Raw genomic sequence first — 22118 nt, 5'->3', positions numbered from 1 at the left:
ACTTAGTTGAAACCTCTACATTCATTGTCTGCTCAAACAGTGTACAAATTTCCTGGTTCTGAGGTAAGAACAATATGGGGAAATTGGAGGTAAACTCTGAATAGGAGGGAAGCCACACACACAGAGCAAACATTACCTGTTTTCTGATGCTGCTGCAAAATTTTCCTTGTCTCTGTGAAAGGAGGGGATACAGTATGAATAAAGTAAATGCAATTGCCAGTGGTGGCAAAAAAACCCAACAAGGAGAACGAAGATGTGTTGAGGAGAAATGTTTGGTTGCAAAAAGCATCCTAGAGTGGTTGCTCATAAATATAGTTGTGAGAAACCTCTTCAGCTCTCCAAGTGAAACCCCCCAAATATGCAAGTTTACTGCATGCTTCTTCTCAATTGCAAACAACTTTGTTTCAATATTAAAGTAAAATGAAGGAAAATTACCAGTTACAAATTAGACATTGTATTTATGTATATCATTTCAGGCATAGTTTTGACTTTAATAAGTTCCCTCTTGAAAGAAAATTTCAATAATATTCCAGCAGAACATATTCTGATGCCAACTCCAAGTGGTAAAAATAATAAGACTTGGGCAGTCCTCAAGGATCCAATATTTTGAAGCGATAAGCAGTTAAATGGTTAACAAAGACTCATACTAGATGGATTATATATGTCTGGCATCACTTAAAAATTCTCTGTCCTACCCAAGTTAAGTACTAGTTTTCTCAATCTAAGTTGGATTAGAAACAAGTGAAATCATTCCTTCACTGAGGTGAGGAGTAAGTCAGCCTCAATTTCAGTGATGGACAATTAGGCTGTTACTCTGTAAACACACATACATGCTTACAAAAATAACTGATCAGTTTAAGTACAAGCAATTGTGTATGTATGTAAGAAGTTAAGACATAGGTATTTTCATAAAGAATAGAATCCGTTAGCCTTAGACTCCTAAGTTTGAAATCCAATTAAGTAATTGAGATAGTCTCAATATTTAGCAATTTAGTGGGTGGCTATGTCCTTTCCTATTTTAAGGAATTGTGCTGGAATTTCAACACCTTTAAAGTTGACATATGCCAAATGAGAACACTTTTCTTAAGTGGGATCTAAAATTACAAAACACAAAGCAAACGTCCTCATTTACCCAACTGAACCTTCTTTCTGAAAAGTCCTTCAAAAAAAGGCATACATGCATTTATTTATGTGGATTTGTTGGGCTCCAATCATTTTTATCTTACATTATGTCTAGAAGGCTATTCTTAATATTTTCCACATTATTAGTAGTATTTCATATATTTCTCTCTGTGTTTATGTATGTACATGTACGTATATATGTACAGTCACATACTCTTTCCTTAGTTTAGCTCCAATACAGTTATAAAAACCAGTCCAGTTTACATCAGCAAAGCTTTGGGCATAGGTGTTCTCTACTAATTTTTAAAACCTCTAACTAAAATGTGACCCCTAAAATATATGAATTGAAGCCAGATTTTCAAACTCAGAAGTAGATCTGAAGTGACCCTCAGATGTGGCTGTCTGACTAAGAATGTTATTATGGTCAGAATGGAAGAACCTGTCTTGAAAGTAAGTAGCCCAATAAGATCAATTGGTTCACCACTCTAAAGCAATGAGAAACCAAACACTATTTTATGGTAACCAAGCCGTGAGTTCACTGGAATGTCAGGTATAGGAAAGCCAGGATGAAACAAGGTAGAAGAGGATGGATTAGAAACTGTGCATGTATTGGGGGAAGTGTTAGTATATCAAGAGCCATAATCATGCGAGAATGTTAAAAAACACAGTCACAGCCTGAAAAGAATAAAGCATTGTTTATTTCCAGTGTTACCAAATATTCTGTGAGAAATCATAGTCAAGACCAAAAGGCAGGCAGTTGGGGTCAGGCAGAAGCAGTGTTAGGCCTCTGTTGTTGCTATTAATCAGATCCAAACTTTTCTGCTCCACTAGCTGTGGCTATACTGAAGAATGCAGAAAAATGTCACTTGACTGAGGTCAGGATTTCACGAAAGCTTTTTCCATGAGCGTACAAGTATAGGATAACGTTGAGTGACGATGGCAGGGGAGTTGTGAAGGTTAAAAAGAGAGAGAGAAGTATAGTAAACATACTTCCACAGAATAAAGCAAAGGAAAGGCAGAGAGTAAAGGGAAAGATGAGCTCAAAGGCACACAATACTTCTTCACAGTTTTGCTTCTAGGAACAGGAGTAATTCCCCTTTGGCTGACAGTGAGAAAGGCTCAAGATCAGATGTGTCTCTTACTGGCAATACTTGCATTTTGAGGAACAGACTGTTGGATTTCCAGCCTTTAAAAATCAAACATTTTTTGCTAACTAAATGCAGAATTAATTTTACTTTTGAGTCAAATACATCCCTGGGGCAGGCTCAGTGAAGTCAATACCTTCAAAACATGAAAGAATTTGGCTCAGAATATTATGAGCAGTTTGTATCTCTGTGGCTATTCAGGCTGCTCAAATAACTGACAGTAGTGGATAGTAGTTTTGAGCGACCTGGGAGAGATTTAACATTAATGTTTTTTTGTCTGCAGCCCTTTTAGTCCCCAGCTGAAATGCCTTTTGATAGAAGGGCCTTAGTCAATGACTGTTCTGAGAGAACAGTGCAACTCCCACACGTTTTATTAAATATTGGACATATATCTCAAACAAGATTTATTTATGCAATATACTGTCTTCCCAATTATACAGTATATTATACAATGGAAATTATGAAATGTTTCCTTCTCATAAAAATATGCTACATGATATGGTCATAAAGATAGAGTGAATGAAGTGACAGAAATAGTCTTTCCCTCGCACGCACTAGCAAGAATTATAATAGTTTGAGTAATGAAATGTAAAATTCATTTGCAAGCCAAGGTTGTGTGTCCTATTGGATCCTAAAAAGAGCGTGAAGAAACTTCAGAGAGTTTCTAATAAATGAGTCTGTTGAATCTGAACTGTATGTACTGGACATTGGAATACCTTCCCATTCTATTTTGGTTTTGGAAACCAAACGTAAAAGATTCCCAAACACGTACATGTAACAGATGACCTGAGATATGGATCTTGTGCACCTTCCATCTACCTTCTCCTTAGAGAATAACAGATCTAGACTCTCTCTCTTGAATAGCTCCTCTCTGTTCCATTAAAATGTTGTAGACACAGAATCATTTAATCTGTAATGAAGATCTGATGACATAAGGAACATTAGGCATCCTAAGAGACCACATGGTCCTTCAACACTTCTCTGTCTTTCAGTACTGAAGCACTAAGTGAATACTATAGTTGATTTTTTTTCTCCGTATTCTCATGGAGCAACACAATATTTTTCTCATTTTACAAATGAGGAACTAAAACTTAATAGAATTGCTCATGGTCAAAAAGAAGGTCCACGGCAGGGCAAAGAACTGAAATAAGCTCTCCGGAATCCCAACTGAGTATTTAAAATATCAGCTCACCCTCTTTAATAAGAGATTATGGATTTTTTAAAAGAAATATTACTATTCAGTTTATCAGTATTTTCCTGTATTGATCATCCAATAGCCTTCTATCAAACCTGACAGATATATATTGGCCTTTTTTCAAAGAGGAAATAGTTTTAAGACTTACAGATGATTAGGGTCTATATCTATTGAAATTAAAAATTCTGTTTTTCTAGTAGTATATTGTGGATTTGCAGGACTTGTCCTTATTAGACTTAAAATAGCTTTCATCCTAACATGTACTTATATTTACATATATATATTTGCCTACAAATAAAATTTCCTTTTAAGAAGCAGAAGTCACAAAATAATTTTTCAAAAAATTCTTATAGGGTGTTTGGGAATAAAGTTGTGTGAAAGCTATTTCATTATTGCCTTCCAAACATTTTTGTCTCAAAGGCATGAGATACTGACATTGCTGGAAACTGGACACTGAGCTAGATTAACTGCTGTTCTGATCTAATGAGGCTATTTCTACCTCTCTGCATTTGCAGCTGAGAATTTTTCCATGGCCAGATGAATATAAAACTATTGAGACTATCTTTTTTTTTCCCCAAGGTATGTTTTTGTTATCTTAACAAAGACACCATAAGACACAGAAAGAAATCATAGGCAGTTAACTGGAGAGGACAGAAGACAACTATCATGCTGGTTTAGTTAAAACTTTAGCATGGGATCAGAAAAAAGGGGTAGAAGAAGAGCTAGTCTCTCTAGATACAGCAGCATCGGTGTTGGTGAAAGTTAACTCTTTTCCAAGATTTACATAGTGATATTTGGCATGCAAGTATATGTACTCGAATTTATCTTATTGGTAAACACATCACTTTAATAAGAACAAAGATGTCAAAATTCTGAGTATGTGGAGCAATTTGAGCTGGAATATATTTCAGATAATTATTCCCTATGTTGGCCTTAAGTGTGCAGTTCGATTTATCTGAATGGTTCCCTCTAGCTTTTTACAGCCCCACTGGTAAAGCACAGGTATCTGCCAGCAGGCATATGAACACAGGATCAGGACTTTCAGTTTGTGTTTGTGACCATTATAGACAAAGACAAAACCAATGCACAACAAGTTTAGGTATTGTACACCAGGAAATTATTCCCCGCTCACTGAAGTGTTCTTTCTCATCATGACTTCACTTTTCCCCAGGAAGCTGAGAGAAGAACAAGAACCCATAGATCTCAATTTCAGCTGGTAGTTTTTTAGAGCTACTTTTTAATTTGTGCACATCAATGATAAGAAAATTCATACTTTCTCTACATGGTATTATCCTAAGTTCGAAGCTGCATCTGAAATATACTACTGTCTTTTCTATTCAGTTCCTGAACCAAACAAGTAAGCGGTATGAATTAGAGCTGTTGTCATTCTTTCAGAATGTGGATTACATTTTATTTCATAAATTCTTTTAAGGATTTTCTACCTTTCCTCTGTCTCGTTTGTAATCATATAAAATTCTGGGTCAACTACAACAAATGCTTACGTGGAAATGAACTATTAGGAAGTTATTAGTATTTAGTGTAATTTTGCCGACATTAATGCAATTTAGAAGCAGAATAAAAGGAAGCAGTGCCAGTGCTATGCTATCAGCCAGTTCTCCAGCTCACCCTAAACAAAGCTCTGGGAGCCGGTCTGATGATCCACAGACCACAACTGAGTACCTCTGGGTTACACGTGCTTGCTGGAAAGCCTGCTACACGCAAGCACTGCTTTTTCCTTGTTGGACTGAAGGCAATGCAAGGTAGTAGTCAGAGAGAAAGGTAGCATTGTGCACTGGTACCTTGGTTAGCCATCTACATCAGCAGAAGGATGCATATGAGAATCTTAAAGGTTGCACAGTAGGAATGAAAGTGATGTTAATTTCTGCCCATGCAAAAGTTAAGTGCTGGACAGGAACATGCAGAAGACTGAGATGGTAAAGATGAGATATTAAATATAGGTCAGTACACACACCCTCACACAAAATTGAATCTTGAGCTTTAACAAGCTCTGTTAGCTTATGCATTGCTTTCTCTATGAACTATGTTGAGAAAGGCTTCATGGTATTTGCTGATTTCATTTGGAGGCCTCACTCTTTCAATTTTAAGTGAGTACATTCAAGTGGATACACCATACCTTATGGTCACCATCTTTGATCAATTGGTTCTACAGAGAACTGGCTTGAAAACAGGGAATTTATGATCTCTCAATTAATTTTTCCCCACAGAACTTCCAGGATTATTTTGGGGAAGACAGACATTATATTTGAGCAATTTTCCCTTCTGGTTTCACCCAGAATTCCATAAAGACAATTGAGTTAATTCACTATTCCTACGTTTTTGTCACTCTTTGGGTGCTACAAGGTAAGTGGGGATCAGAATATATTAAACCGATGTGCTCATTATTCTTTATTGTAGTTATGTTCCTTAAATGAGAAAGCTACCTATAGAAGTCTCCTTTATTTCATGGGCTGTTGTGGAAAAATAAGGTATATCTTTCAAAAGGATGTTGTAATCTGATTAGCGTACAGATAGGAAGTTTTTGGCGATTGGGCAGGTCAGCAATGCTAATCATTGGAAATTCTGGCAAACCAATCAAAGTGCCTTAGCTTGTCTTTATGGTGTCAGATAGCTTTGATAAGCAGCGGTAGAACAATGTTATTGTGCTCGAGAGCAAATTTTAGTCAATTCATTTTCATATATATTGCAGAAAGCTGTTGATTAAATGCTGATTAAAGAAAGTCATTATCTGGTACTACCATGTACCATACCAAAATTCTAGCTTTTTAACTTTGCAAACTAAAATTTGTACAAGTATCCATGTATTTTCTGATACAGGTAACGATAGCGTAATGATAGTCCCAGTCACTGAAACTCATGGTAGACACTGCTAAAGAAGCCACAAAATCAACTTAGTCTCTGTGGGAACCTGAGTGCTCAAGTGCAAAATTGTTGTCACCTATTCTGCCCCTGGAGAAGGCTTCAGACAGCTCTGTGATAGACAAGAGTTGGACTTCTCAAAAGTGATAAAGTAGTCCCTAAAATACTTGTTCCTCACTGCTGAAGATACACTTCACACAGTTGTGCATAATGACAGAGAAACCGCAATGAAAAGAAAGCGACCTCTATATTTATTACATAGCAAAAACTTACTCTCCTTCCCATGCAGGCAGGGGTGAAAAAAGGGAGGCAAGGGAAGGAGCCACAGAACCTTTCTCCTTTTGTAATTTCTTCATGCATGAAAGGAAGAGAGGTCAAGTTCTCATGCCTGCTTTCCTAAAGTCACACTCTAGCCACGTCCCATCAGCACACAATGCATGCAAGTCAATATTCCTGCCGCAAACTAAGCGCCGTAGGTGGTGAGGAGGAGACCATTTGAGTAGAAGGCAAGGCAGCAGTATTCAGGAAACAGGTTAGTTTAGATCAAACAGTCTTATACCACAGCAGAAAATGAGCATTTCCCTGTGTCATAACCAGACAAGCAGATTTACCTGGAAGGCCTTTTGATTTTGATTTCCTACTGGCATCAGCTTTGCTGTATCTTCATTAAATGCTTATAACACTATGCTTTACTGGCAATATTGCAAAGGGCAGGGGGTTAATATCACTATGTGCATCCTGCGTTTTTACTTTATTTTTGGTACAGTGGTTATTTAGAAGACAGTATTGTCACCAACCATTGTCCTCTACTCAGAGAGCAGTCATGGTTCAAAATATATTCAGCGTGGGGCAGATAGACCTGCCTATCATTAGTGCTATTTTAAAGAATTACACGACTCATCGAGTCTTCAGTCAGGAACCTATCTGAAGCCTCACTGTCATTAACTGAGACTAATTTTCCTAGGCAAACTAGCAGACTTCTGCAAATGGTCAAGAAACACTGCAAAATGGGGTTGGTCAATCAGAAGCAACATACAGTGAGATAAGCCTGGACATATTAAAAATAGGGCATAACCAGGCCAGACTTGACCTTTTGCTAGAACAAAGCTAGTGGTTTCTTAAAGCTGTTAATGATTTCTTATCAGGCCTAAGTCTGTTACAGTCTCTAGCAATGAAATGCAGTAGAATGACAAATCCAGCCCAGTTTCTCCACCTTACAGAAAAAGTCTGCCTCCTACTCAGGAGGGAGAAACAAGGCCTCTTAATAGTTATATAAAGAAAGATCCGTAACATTCATTTTCTGGGCTTGAAGATCGCCATGACAACATAAAGGCAGATTTTTGAGGAGTAAGAGTTAAGGAATTACTAGTCTAAATATAAACAAGAAACTGGATAGACAAAAATTGACTGACAGTTTAATTAACAAAGGCCATCACTTGAGAGATTTTTTGAGAAGGACTGGACTAAGCAGTAGAAATATGCTGTAGTAAACAATCTTGCCTTAAGGATTCGTGACAGCACCTTCACAAAAGGTCTTATCTTTGCAAAAGTTCCAAGTTACCAACTATTGAAGATTTCTTCTATCACTTTTTTTCTGTAATTACATAAAGAATTGAAATTCTACAAGCTTGGAGAGTGTTTAGATTCTATTTTGTATCCTCCAGGAAAAAGGATTACAACTATTTCTCTATCTGATTACGTGGTTTATATGTACTGAATTTTTATCATTAAATCCACTGAAGCAGAGTTAAGGGGAAGGGGTTCCTTAGTTACATCTGCATTAATTTCATATCTGATCAAACTACGCTTTTCTGATTATTAAAAAATACCTTTAAAAATAACATTAAGTGTAAACATTGAGATATAATCTAGACATTTTCTTTTCCATTACAGTACATGCACTAGGACTATTTGAAACAAATAGTATCTGTATTATGTTCATGTAACATTAAGGATACACAATTCCTATTTAAGTGAAAATGCTGTATTATTATTATTCAGAAAACCATTTAATTTTGTTGAAAATTAGAACTGGAAGATATTTTTAGTTAGGTACATTTGATGTTTATGAAAAAAAAGGTCAATTGCCTATTGATATTTTAAATTCTATCAAAATTTCCCATATATAAATAAAATTCACCCACTCTGAATCAAAGTTTGATCTTAGCAACATTCAGGAAAAGTTAAAATGTTTTCTTATTTCATGCAGTTATGCTGATTTTCCACAGGCACTAATAAGATGGTATGATCAGAATCTGTGTTTCCATAAGGAAAATATGAATGAATGTTTTGTATTAAATGGCATGCTTACTGAATTGCTATGGTACTTAGATAAGAAAAGTGAAATGCATTTTAAAAGAAACTAGTGCTCATGTACTCTTAAATAATACTGAAAAATTACTATTTTTTTTTAAAGTACGATAGCTAGATTTTTTTTTCCTTTATAGACTCCAGTATTTGGTTGATTCATGCAAAATCCTCCATGAATGGTAGTTTTTCCTTCCTTCTATAACACAGAAAAACAATGGGAGTTTGAATGAACTTTGTTCTTGTATGGACTGCTGATATAAATTCCAGATGTTTGGAAGCAGCAAAAAGTGTGAAAGGTTCAGTCTAATCTCATGCACTAATCTCTTTGATCAGAATTACTGCTACCAGATAGAGGTACCTAATTTGCAGTTTATAGAAGTTAATGAGAAGGGAAAAAAAAAAAAAAAAAAAAAAATTGAGGGCTGTAGGCTGGGCTGCAACAGAGTCAACCTTCCATTGCAGAGACCAGTGTTTTATCACCAGAAACTTTTGCTTCTATCAATGCTAAGGGCTCGTAATGCAGATTGTTGAGGGCTAACATCAACTGTTCCTATAGAAACCACAAACAGTTTAATTTAGTTGCATTTTGTGTTTCACTTAATGATCAGAGCATAAACTAGAAAGGGAAGTGACATTGCTCTTCGTGTACTGCAAACAGAAAATAGAAATATTTGGGGGCCTTTGGTATAGGCTTGCCATATCTTCATTGACACAGCTTAAAAGCGAAACATTGTTGTAATGTTGAAACAAAAAGATCCCATTCTAAGCACCAGCAATGCCTCAAGTGCCTTCACCATGGGCACAAATTAATACATTATTGCCAGAGAATGCTTATTATTCAAATGGCAATGCTAAATGATATTAACAATAGGTTGTCATCTAACATCTATTAATTATGCTTTGTTTTCATTCACACCTATTTGTTCATTTCTGTTGTTGTTCTTTCAACTGCTTTGTCAGGTTTATTCTAATTCAGATAACTTAAAGGTCAGTAAGAATTATAGGTAATAGGGGAAAGCTTTTTGACCAAATTTTCTATTGTGGAAAGAAAAGTTCTTCTTTCAATAATCAGTTGAAGCAGTTATTGTTTTAAAACAGAATAAAGTACTGTGTAAAACAGGCACATAATTATTTTAGTTTTAAAACTTTTTATTTCAGGTAAAGCATGCTGCTATATACAGAAAAAAAATGTGGGTCAAAGCAAGAGCAATACAGAATGGGCAACATGTTCCTTAAAACTTAGAAGATGCTTTTAAAAACTTCAGTGCACCAGTAATACTATATATTCTTCTCACTCCTAAATCACCTCTAGCAAAATATCATTTCCTCACAGATCCTGAGCAACCACAGCTATCTCTAGCTTTCATATAATGACAAATTCAGGTTTCCACAGAAAACTTACAGCAATGGTTTCAGCAAATTACTTCCACCGGTATAATATATAGAAGAAATATAACTTCACATAGCTAGTATCTTATTTCAAACAGCATCATTCAACTATGCAAACTAAGTATGTTGTACATTTAGCAAAGTCTAGGCCAGGCTCGGTCAGTTTTCCTTTTCATCTCTTTCTCCTACTTAATTATCTTTACAGCAGTAAAACTCAGTAAAAGTCTCATTCTTCTTCCTCCTAAAGTAATACTGTCAATAACTTCCCTCTCATTTGCTTCTAGAATTAAAGTCAAGAGAGTACAATAGTGATGTTTTCCTGTATACTGAAGTTACATTTGATATAGTAAAGGACAAAAGCTATTCTACCTTATAATGAAGAACATGAACTGGGTTGTATCATTAATTTTACTTTTGGTGACAGTGAATGGATACCAGGCTAACAACAGAAATCTACCGAAGACAGGCACTCAGAGAAAGGCCCTAGCAGTTAAGTCTTTCCTGTGTGCATAACACTCTTAGGCTCTAACTCAAGACAGCAGTTAATTTTTTACTGTAATTCTCTGTCTCGTGTATTTGCCTGCTAAATGTGGGCTTTTAACTTTTAACATTAAGGATTTGCGCTGATAGGCCGTGATGCCAGTTGCGCAATTTGGCAAAGCGTGGGCTGTTACGTTCCGTTTCAAACCTTTCCCTGTGGCGTGAAGAAAGAAAGAGAAAGACAGAGACAGAGAGAGAGACACACACACAGAAAAGAAAGAAAGGAGGGAGAAAGAAAGGGGTTAGGGACCATGGCTACCGCTCCCCTGCCTTATATCTAGGGCAATGGCAATTTATTTGGATTTTTTCCTCAGCTTTCAAATCAGTGCAAAGAAGGCTGGATGATCCTTTTTGGACCATGTATGAAAGGTTTTGCAGTTGTTAGTTTCTGAGAAGTAACTTGATATAATTTCATATTCTTTGACTTGTGCTTGGTATTACAGGACTGCTTTTGCTAGAAACGCAGTGTAATCCCATTGTTTTCCTGCCAGCAGATTCTCTCGGCTTTTCCCTCCCTCCCCCCACACTGAGCAGTCAGTGAAAGTTAACTCCATACAAGAGCAAAATTAATGCAAATATTTTCCATTCTGTAACACCTAGGTCAGCCTATATATATCCTGCTGTCCTTCCTGTAAGGGCCATCAGCCACAGGTTTCAGCAGTACTTTTCTATAGCTTTTCTCAGCATAAGTGAGTATAAGTGTTGACATTTGCATAAATATTTCTGGTCATTAGTGTCAAAAAGCAGAACAACATGGGATTTTCAAAGCACAGTCCTGTGAAGTATTGGCCACCTCCTGCGAACACCCCTAGCTACCTTTGACTGCAGACTGGGGTGGTCAAGCAAGTTGTAAGCAATGTTCAAGCACCTCTCAGGATTTAATCTTTTCTAGATGTTCTATAGTTTAAATTCAGGTTTTGTAAATACAAAGGGGAAGGGGGAGGATGTGGGATAAGAACACAGTCAAGGAGAAGGTATATAAAACAGAATGGAAAATAAAATGTTCTTGTTATTTGTAAAACGTGTTTGATTCACTGCAAACAAGGTAATTTCCCCCTCATTATTTACACCCAAAACGCAAGACAATTGTGTTAATGCAGCAGAACTTGAGAGTGAAACCAGACAAACAGAAATGAACAGACTGGGCTGGTTTTACTCCTCAGGCTGAATAAAGCACAAAACAATAAACAGAGTAAATGCCGACAAATTCACTGATATTTCTTAATCTCCTGCTCCTCGTAACACAGTGTCATGCAAGTAACCACTCCTAAAGGAGTCTTGATGTATGACTGCTCAAACGATCTTTTATGCTTTTAAGTAATTAAAAGATATAAAGTATTCCTAGCTGAAATGCTGAAACTTCATGATGGCATTTTTTCAAGTTACATTGGAGCATACTAGCTACAGAGGGTCTTACATGAAATTTAAGAATTCCCTTACTGCTTTAAAGATATACCCTTCCATTCAAGGAAAAGGTATTCAGAAACATCTGTTTGGCTTGAAATGGATACCATCTTTCCGGAAAATATTCCGAAACAATCATCACAACAGCAATGGAAAGTTTTCATGGCAAGTTATAATCTTACATGTGCCTTCAAAATAGCAGTAGCATAAGCAAAGGACAGTCATGCAATGCGCTCATTAATATTAACTGAACGGAATATTCTGCCCCCTGAAAATTCCCAAGCTTTATGGATTCTGTTCAGAGCATATGTCATGAAGTTAGAAGCAGCAATCTAGAAGTGACTATTTTTATGTAAAACAGTTCTACCAAAAATAAGCTACATGTTTTTTTTTTTTTTTCAATTTTCTTTTCCCCAAGTATTTGGAAGAAACCTGATCACCATTTCATGCAGTTCTTGCTGACTACACTGAAGAGCTGACACAAAGAGACAAGAGAAAGCACCAGAGAGAGATCAGTCACAGCACACCCCGAGACCAAAATTTCCCACACTGTGGAATCTCTGGCAGTTTAAGTTTTGGAACGTGAAGGATTTTTCCAGAATGCCAGCACAGCGTGGGATTAATGCAGCACTGAATCTGGCAAGACTAAGGTTCCACAGTTCCATGAAAACTGAAGAGGAGTTTCTACTCCATTATTGTGCTGGAAGAGTGGAGTTAAAGTATGCATCTGATATAAGTCCTTCTATCCTTTACAAAATCAAAAGTGGCAGGGGCCTTGCCAAAAGATTAAACACAAGGGGTCCAATAGGCCCAAAAGAGCAGTATATGATGGATGCACGCATAACCAGAGCTGTTGCTACCAAATCTGCAGTGGAGTATGTGCAACGTTTGAGGTAGGTACCAAGCCACCAAGATGGGGCAAGCACTATCAGTTAGGTAGGAAGGAGACCCCATTTCATTCCTTGCACCAGAGCTCATGCCAATTGCACTGTATACTCCTATGACTACCTAGTATATATTCCCTTCTGCCTCTACTACCAATGAATGCCCTTAAACCTCTTTAGGTAATACAGCTGTGGCTAAATATACTCATAACCATAACTGTCCTTGTGAAAAAAAGGATAGCACAGTGATACCTCGAAACTGCAGAAAACGTGGAAAGCACAGTGGATATAGTCATGTACTTTAAGTTACACTGAACAGAACGTGCAATTTACACATGTTGATGTGTTCCTAGATAATTATTTTCAACATATCTGATACCATGTTAAGTTTCCAATATCTAGTATTTTCCAAAGCCACAGACTATAGCTAGAAAGATTATTTCTTTAAAACAACATATTACTCTCAGATGTATATGGGGGACAGTTAAGTTCAGCACAACACTTTAAATCCCATCATAATAAGGATTTGGATGTGTGCTATTACATCAAAACAGATAACACGCAATACATTTAATAAGAATTGGGCTTGCACATTTGAGGGAAGAAATAAATCCGTGAGGGATGTAATGTCAAGCCTGATGTTCAGGCACCTAGCCATGAACTTTGGTGAACTGCAATGGAAGGTTTATAGCAAACATAAACTGAAAGTATACTTATTGTATTTTTACAGAGAAGACGAAAGACATCTTTCTCACTGATTCAACATTTGTAACTTGCACTGTGATCAAAAGCTCAAAACCTTTATAGAAGCCACATGGCAGTAAAAAGAAAAAAAAAATAGAAAAAAGAAAAAGAGAGAGTGGATTGAGTATCAAACACATCACAAACCCAGCGAGCGGCTTAGAGTAGCTAACGCGATAGAGGGATTTGAAGTATGCAAACAGAAAATCAGGCTTGCATGCAGGGTGCTCTGATTCAACTGCAGTTTTTAAGCTCAATATAAGAATCTCTAATAAATCTATTTCCCGGCTGTGCAGGACAACATAAGATGATGATAAATCTTTAATTCCTTATTATATTTCTGAACATATCCACTTTTTCAGTGTTTTTGGTAGATCATATAAAACAAATATATTTATCCACTAGCAAAAGCAGTCCTGTGCTTCCATATTCTACAAATTTGGGTTGTATTTATTCCAAACAAAACATAAGCAAATGATTATGGATAGAAACAACTCCTTTACTGCATCATTTCAGGAGAATCAAATGTCAGTCACAGGGTCATCCAAATAAATTGCTCACAAATTTCAGTGCTATCACAACATTATATATTTTCATCCAGTTACACAATCAAGTAGTTACACAGGGCTTGGTCTTAGGAACTCATTGCATTCACACACCCAGTAAAGTACACGAAAGTTGCATGTGCAGAGAGCTTTCAGATTTAAACACACACTTCAGGAATTTTGCAGTGTCTTTCCCAAAAACATGCTAATTCGTTATCCTTTTCATTCAAATGCCTCTCACTGATAGCATTTAATTTTAGCGATTTTTAAGTAAATGTATTAGAATATTTTAAGACAAAAAGATAATAATGTACATTCATATTAATGCTGTTTTAAAACATTATTTGGTTATCAGTAAGGAGAAAGCCATATTTTTCACAGGGAGTTGCCTACCTTGACCTCCTCAGGGCTTCTTCATCTGGATCTTGCACTGCAGGCAAAAAAATGTTTCCGTTAAAAAAGAAAGGAAGGAATTGGCTTTATGATGAAATTATAAGTTATTTAGAAAGGTATCAAAAGCCTATTTAAAGGTGCATTCATGCTGACTTTGCCGCAGTGGATTTTGTAAGAACAGCATGAAGAGGAGTAGTTCCCTAGAGCTAGGAAGAAGGACGTCAGTAGGAAAGTAGCTATTACAACTACTTTCTCATTCATTTATTAGCAATATGTTTCACAGCTGTAGGCAATGATTCTACAGAGAGGGCCTGCTGTTTTGTAGGAAAGCATGAGAGGCAGCAGCCGGTTCATCTGAGGATGTGGGAAAGGTCCCTGAACTTCCTATTCTCTAGATCAGAAACAAGATCTGAGGTTAGTACCAGGTGGTCAGAGAAACATTTCCATAGGCAACAGGCAACAAAGTTCAAGCTCCCATGACATTCATAGCAGATCTAGTTTTAGATAACAGGGTTGATGATAGAGAACCATAGATTCAATACAAATGGTGATCCATGATTTTTTTTGACCTCCAGAAGTCACTTCTATAAAAGACTGTTACAAGAGACAGAAGTTGTTTATCTTTTTTTCTAACAAATGGACAACTTCGTAAGTCTAGGCGGCTGGAAAATGGAAGATTACGCTGCACAGATTTGATTTGCTCTTTTACTGTATAGTCTGTTATACTTTTATGGTGAGACCCCTGGCAGTTCAAAGAATTTTCTTCATAAAACGTAAGGTGAGATTGAACACTTTGATTTCCTAGTTCCCTCAAGTTACATCCAGGGTTCTCTGACCTTAGCCCACACTGACAATGACTACGAGCTGGACATGAGTCTTCCTTGAGTATCAGTTGCTAATACTGGGGTAAGAAAATAAAGACATGAATCTAAAATCAGGATGAGGGGATGTTTTACTGTACTTACTGTACTCCGTTCCAGTCATCTGGGCAAGGATGCGGAAAGACTTAGACTGCAGATTGGCAGAACGGCGACTCCAGTCTTCGGTTTCATCTTCAGGCTTGTTCTGAGTTTTAAGCACAGCCTGATACACCGGAGAGGCACTGTCCACGTGAGGATCTTTAATAGGAAGGGCACTGCAATTCAGAAAGTGAAATGTTGTGAAACAGCACATGGTAGCTTTCATCCCAACCTCTCTCTGTTCTTACAGCTTCTCATCTAGAGTGACAGCAATCCAAAAAACGGCTTTGAAAATATAACTTTTTTTAAAAAATACATAGATCAATTTTATGTGAATTAAGAATGTTATGGCTCATTCTATCTTTGAAATGGCCTGTTATCATTCAGATCTGCATATTGAAAAGAGTGTGAAAATGCTTGGAAATGTCTGTTCATGATTCCTCAGCCAATGCAGCCACAAGCTTGTGGTGGTTGGAGTAACGTGTGGTGATAAAGGAGAGTATGCCAGGCAAAAAAATTTATTTCTCTGAGCATTCTTGTCCCGTATTATTTCTTATAAAAACGGCTTCATGTTGATACTGTTTTATGTTATGTCTTATTACAGTTTTGGGCCAGTCTATTTTAAGGTTGCAATTAGAAATGAAAAACATATTTCATTGTAAAAATAATGTGATAGGCTTTTACAGTTTTTTTCTAGAGATGATTATTCTTTGCCAAACTCTGAATTAAACTTCCAGCTGCCATAACTCTGGATTTATTTTCTACTAAACATGTGAAGCATAAGAAGTCTAGACTTGTACTCAAGACTTGCATACATATTTTGTATCTGAAATCTTTAACAGCAGAATGTATCTCAGAGTCTTATGATATCTCTAATCACCTTGCAAAGTGATCTATCCAGGAAGAAACTTCCAATTTTGCACACCTAAAGTCAAAGCTACGAAGCTCTGTAGCTCAAGTGAGGTAACCTCTCTTTGATTTATGATGCAAGCTAGAAACAGACTTAGTAACTTAATAACTTTTTTTTCCCTGCAAAAATAACTTCTGCATAGCATATAGTTAAAATTAAATATTAACAGAGCTGCAGAAATACTGAGGGGATGATGTGTGCTTGGGGTAACTTGGCTCCATGACTTCTCTAAATACAAGGTCTATTTTTGAAGCAGGTGATTTATTGTAACAGCTTTAACATGCTATTCCATATAGAGCTTTGCAAGTAGCATGCTCAACTTCATGAAAATTGAGAAATGGCTCTGTTAAAAGTTGGGCCATTTGGTCCAACTAAGTCACTGCTATAAAGTTCTGGGAGCAGTCACCTGCTATAGAAGTTGCTTCCTTGGTTCAGGCTCAAAGTTAGTGTTCTCTAAGATACCATTGTGCAGCAAAAATCCACAGAGAAGTTGGGTTTGTGATTTGAAAGCCTGAGAGGAATCATGAAAAAGCCAAGAAGCATGTCTGATATCCTACATACTGTAGGATAATAGCACACACTGTAATAAAAATTATTACCAGGTAGTGCCTTAAATATCAGTATTTTCCAGCTGACACACTCCTCTTCTTCAGCAATGCATAATATATACTGTTTTAATGGATTTGCACCTAACAATAGCATGGGATGTATTCTTCAAGTAAGATGTGTGCTTATATATGCTATGGACCCAAAAGCACCCCATCTCTTTAGGATTTTTTTTAATGAGAGGAGCATTTATATTCCTCATAAGCCCCAGTATATGCAACTTCTCACTTTCTTGAGGAACCAGTTATTTTTCTTTTATATGTTTCAGTACAAACACCTATGTGACGGAGCATAGCTTAGAAAAAACCTGACTCTTCAGTTTAAGCTCTGCCACAAAACATTAAAGCCATGTAAAAAAGTCTCTCAGCGTGGAAGATGCCCGGTAGGAGGAATCAGCATTTTCCAGCTCCTTTTTGAGCTCCTGTTTCCTAGACCACATATCTAAACACTAGCAGGTATGGAAGGCATAATGTGGAGTTGTTTATTTTGGGCAGGGTGTGCCATCAGTGGCTTCCACTAGTGTTGCTCCTGTGTGCACCAAAAGACAAATTAGTGCCATATCCTTCCTCAGATGGAAGATGGGAGAGAGCAGTAGGCTGCTTCTTCTGGCCCTTCAAACACGGCAGAAGGGCTTGCTGAGGCAGGGAAGTAAGCGCAGTAGCGAGTTCTGCCTTCTGCTGACTTCATGCAGAAATAGCCTTTATATGGAACAGAGATACTCTGTAATACCAAAAGAAGTCTGCAACCCCCTCGTGACCGCTCTGCCGCCACTTCTCACTCTTGGCTACGCTGAAAAGTTCTGTCACTGTAAAGGGTCCAGTTAAAGCTCCCCAAAAGGTGACCCACTTTTCAAGTTCCCAGGGCACTTCAGGCCTACGTCTTAGTACTGACGAAGCACGCAGTACCTTGCCCCGTATTACTGTCATAGGTGAATGCTTGGTTTTGGCCAACAGTTAATGCTCTGCCGCCACTTCTCACTCTTGGCTACGCTGAAAAGTTCTGTCACTGTAAAGGGTCCAGTTAAAGCTCCCCAAAAGGTGACCCACTTTTCAAGTTCCCAGGGCACTTCAGGCCTACGTCTTAGTACTGACGAAGCACGCAGTACCTTGCCCCGTATTACTGTCATAGGTGAATGCTTGGTTTTGGCCAACAGTTAATTTTATCTCCCCAGACTTACTTTTTAATCCTGCTGTAGCGTAAAAAACTGCTGTATGTGATAGCAAATTTCACAGCTGCAGACAGTTGCAGAGTGGATAATAAACCACTGGATAGATAGTACTGCTGATTTCAACCATGAACTACTGTGGCAACAGCGGTGTGCAAGTCATGGACAGTTCAAATACCTTTGTTTAAATCCTCTAGCTGAAATGCTTTGTTCTTGTATTATGACCAGTGTACAAAAAAGCAGTTTAAAAGTGTATGTATAGATATGCCATTAGCTCACAGATAGTTAAAAACGGCTAGAGGCTGGACCACAAATTTCACGGTAGCAATGTGTGGCATTAATATGACTTATTAATATCCTTATGGTAGATGATTAAGGCAGGAAATGGAGCTTGGTGAATTAACCTTCCCTAGCAGAGTGAAACACACTCATATAAATTGAACTAAATTAATGCCATACATTGGAATATTTCCAACTCTGTCTTTAATGCAACAGGCCTTTTTCTTTTTTTAAAATCATAATTATATTGTAGACGAGTAACTATGACGTATGAGCCACTCAGCATGGAAGTGTAAAATAGAGCGCGTCACTGATTATGAGCATTTCATAAACCTAAATGTGACAGTTGATTCTTACAGACAGCCTAAAGATGCACATAACCATGTTAATACCTCTGTTATACCTCTTCTTAATTTAATTTTTTTCCATCTGGGTGTGTATGTGCAGAAATATCATGCATCTTTAAGCATATTACTTTAAATCGATGTTACTGAAAAAAAATTCTTCCCAAATGGGCTAGAGCTTTCGAGGGTTTTTCGTATTATAGCCTAAGGTATTTTAGTAAGATTCAATAAAAAATTGTCCCCCTTTTTCACCTCATCATAAAGTCACACATTATTAACATTAAAACAAGCTTTAGAGACAGTCAAACCTCTTTGAATAAGTAGCAGTGTGATTTTTTTTCTTGGAGTTTATTATAAACTATGGTTTACCATGTGAATCACTCCCTGAAGTCATTATTCAGATTTAATTGCAGTAGATAGTAAGTAAAAACTTAGGAACACTGCAGTGTTCTACCCATGATGTAGACACACAATGAAATATTGTGGCTTTGGATATTAGATTCCAACTATTAAAAAAAAGCTCTGAGAGGTAAAAAAATCTCCAACCCAACAAACAAAGAGTTTATGCAGACTGGTAAATTATCCAGCTAAGTTGACTTATTCTGGAGGATACACGAGACTTTAGTTTGTACAATCACATTATTGATTCTGCTACTAGAACTGTTAGATCTTAATCGTGATAAAGTTGTTGGATTTATGTCTCCTTACATGACTTGTGAATTTGGCTAAAACTGCATAATGGAATTTAGAAGAGGTTTGACAGAAATGTACTTGAAATGTATTGACAACATGGTTTTACTGCAACCAACTCTTGGTTCTTGGTATATCAAAATCAATTAAAACAAAGCAACATAGAGTGAGAAAAGATACAAAGTCAGGGCATTCAAATTTTTCTACCCTTAAGTTCCAGCATGAGGTCTGAATAACCGCAGTATAAATAATTTATATGCTTTCCTTTGTGTTTGTCATGGTGATCCAGCATGTGTGGGTTATTTTCTAAGTGACATGAGCCTGATTCTGATCTTACTGGCTTAAGTTAAAACATCACTGATTTCAAATGGTCAAACTAGAAAATGAATTCTTATCTTAAGCCTGTCTATTCTTCATCACTGATAAAAGAAGTAAGCGGTGTTTCCAGCTATTGTCTGCCAAAAAGAACAGAAGCCCTTTAGATCTGCAGTCTGAGTATGCTTACCATTGTACATACACCTTGTGGCTTCAGGGCTTATCTCGAACGTAAAATGAAAAGCCCAAAGAAAAGTAATTAAGAGCCGAGACCAAATTATAGGCAGAGAATTGAGACAAAAGAATCAGTACACAATTTGGTCTGCTTTTATATGACAAACGTCTCACACAAATATTTCTGCATTAAGCATAATCTTATTCAGACTTGATCAACTAAGCAAACTAAAGAACATCCTCAGTTTCCACTGCAAATTACAGTTCAGAATATCACAGAGGTCAAAGCAACACCTTCAGGAAATGAGTTACAGGTTTAATCAAATGAGTATCAGTCAATGGGTAGGCCATTGTTATATCAGCACAAACCTTGCCTTTATATCTAGATTAAAAATGCCGTGTTAATTATAATAAAACAATCTACTGAGAAAATTGTTTAGTCACTAAGTGTTACGCGTTTAAAAAACAAGAAGTTAGAAAACAGGCTGTAGCTCACAGCACAGTAGATTTAGAGAGTCCCCTGCACCTGACTGCACATAGGAATAGAAACATTAGTTTCTCCTGGGGCCAGGTGAATGTTAGGCTTAGGGGTCACATTCCAAAATGAAGGAAAAGCTTAAACGGTAGTTTATGTAGTGGATCTTGCAGGAAAACTTATTTTGCAATATTACAGGGGAGAACATAGTCATGGAGCTGTCTGCAAAGAATAACGTTCCACTAGAACTATCCAATACAGAAGGATTAATGGAAATAATCATCTCATTTCAAAAATACCCATGCAATAGGTGGATTCCATGTTCAAAATGAAAAAAAAAGTTAGAACAGAGCTTTTGCTAGTGGCGTTTAACACAGCTTTTGCTGCTACTGGTGCAACGACTCAACAGCCCATGAAAATCTGTTTTTTATCTATGTATCCACTCATTCAGCTCTTTTCAAGATATATGTATATACTAATATAATTCATTACCACCTAATGATTTATGATTCAAGCCTCTCCAATTATTCAGATTCTTTACTTCATGTTGAGACAAATCCCTAACCCCCCTAGAAAGTCTGCTGGTCTTCCAATTCTAGTTGCACTTTTTGGACTTCTCTCACCCTATCTGGGATTTTCTAGAAAGGACATTTCCCTCTCCCCGCAACAGAATGTGTTTTGATCTCTTCCACAGGTGGGAAAAGATGATGATGTTTTCCCGACCAGCAAAGCCACTCCTGTGATTGGAACTGCATTTGAGAGATTCTTTTAATGCGCTGTTTATAAAGAGAAAAGGATATGTGTGCTCAGCAGTGAAACTTTATAATCATCTGATCATTTAAATAGGTAAAATTTTTAAACATTACTATTTGCATTATATAATGTTACAGCATTTAGCAGAAAATGCCAGTATATCATAAAATGTTTTATATAATCCATGCCTATGAAAGATGTGAACCATTATAATGAACACAGATAGAGGGACCTTCTTTCATTGTACTTTGCTAACTGGAAATGTGAGTCTACTTACAGCTGTGGAGATTCACTGAGTCATGGTCAAAACCAACTAAAGGTATTGTTTGGGATCCACCATTAGGGAGAGTTGTGATGAACAACAGAATAATATTGGTGCAAAAAATTAGTGGGGAAAAAAAAGAGAAAAGAAATGGCCAGTAAAAGGGAACACAAGCAAATACATAAAACATCTGCACTTTCAATAAGTCTGCAGCTAACATATGTGAAATGTGTTGCTATACATATATTTTGATGTCACATGAAAAGAAGGTAGGTTCTATTTTGGGTAGAAAGATATCCAATAAGAGAGAAACCTGGCTACATTCATCGCACGTGTCATTTCAGTTAAGTCATAACAATTGTGGATAAGTTTATCAAATAAGATTATCAGAATGCATTGGAAAAGCAGAATTATTAAGGATCAATGCATTTTGCCATAGTCCAAAGGATATGCGTAAGACACATGTACAGTATGTAAACTAGGGATAGGGATAATACAGCACAACACTCCATTCTGAAGAATAAAACAGGAGCCAGTACTAAATAAATATTTTGCATTTTTCATGTATCAATAAAAATTCCACCCCCCCTTTCCCATTCTTTCTGAGTTACGCATATATTACAGTGGTTATTTCAAAGCAC

General features: G+C 36.9%; 1 protein-coding gene across 2 annotated transcripts in view; it reads right to left on the bottom strand.

Moving 5' to 3' along the window:
* Positions 1-9780: 9780 nt before the first annotated feature.
* Positions 9781-22118, bottom strand: part of LDB3 (LIM domain binding 3) — an 81437-nt gene continuing 69099 nt past the window's right edge. For both annotated transcript variants that reach the window (XM_009586417.1, XM_009586416.1), the window contains 3 exons: positions 15511-15680; positions 14546-14582; positions 9781-10732 (listed from right to left, as the gene is read on the bottom strand). In XM_009586417.1, coding sequence (XP_009584712.1) covers positions 10636-10732; positions 14546-14582; positions 15511-15680 — 304 coding nt within the window. In that variant the 3' untranslated portion in view covers positions 9781-10635. The remainder of the gene's footprint in view (positions 10733-14545; positions 14583-15510; positions 15681-22118) is intronic.

Source organism: Fulmarus glacialis, unplaced genomic scaffold (assembly GCF_000690835.1).
Source record: "Fulmarus glacialis isolate BGI_N327 unplaced genomic scaffold, ASM69083v1 scaffold6481, whole genome shotgun sequence".
NCBI classification, from domain to species: Eukaryota; Metazoa; Chordata; class Aves; order Procellariiformes; family Procellariidae; genus Fulmarus; species Fulmarus glacialis.
Note: the sequence above shows the minus strand (reverse complement) of the source record. Positions and strands in the feature narration are given on the sequence as shown.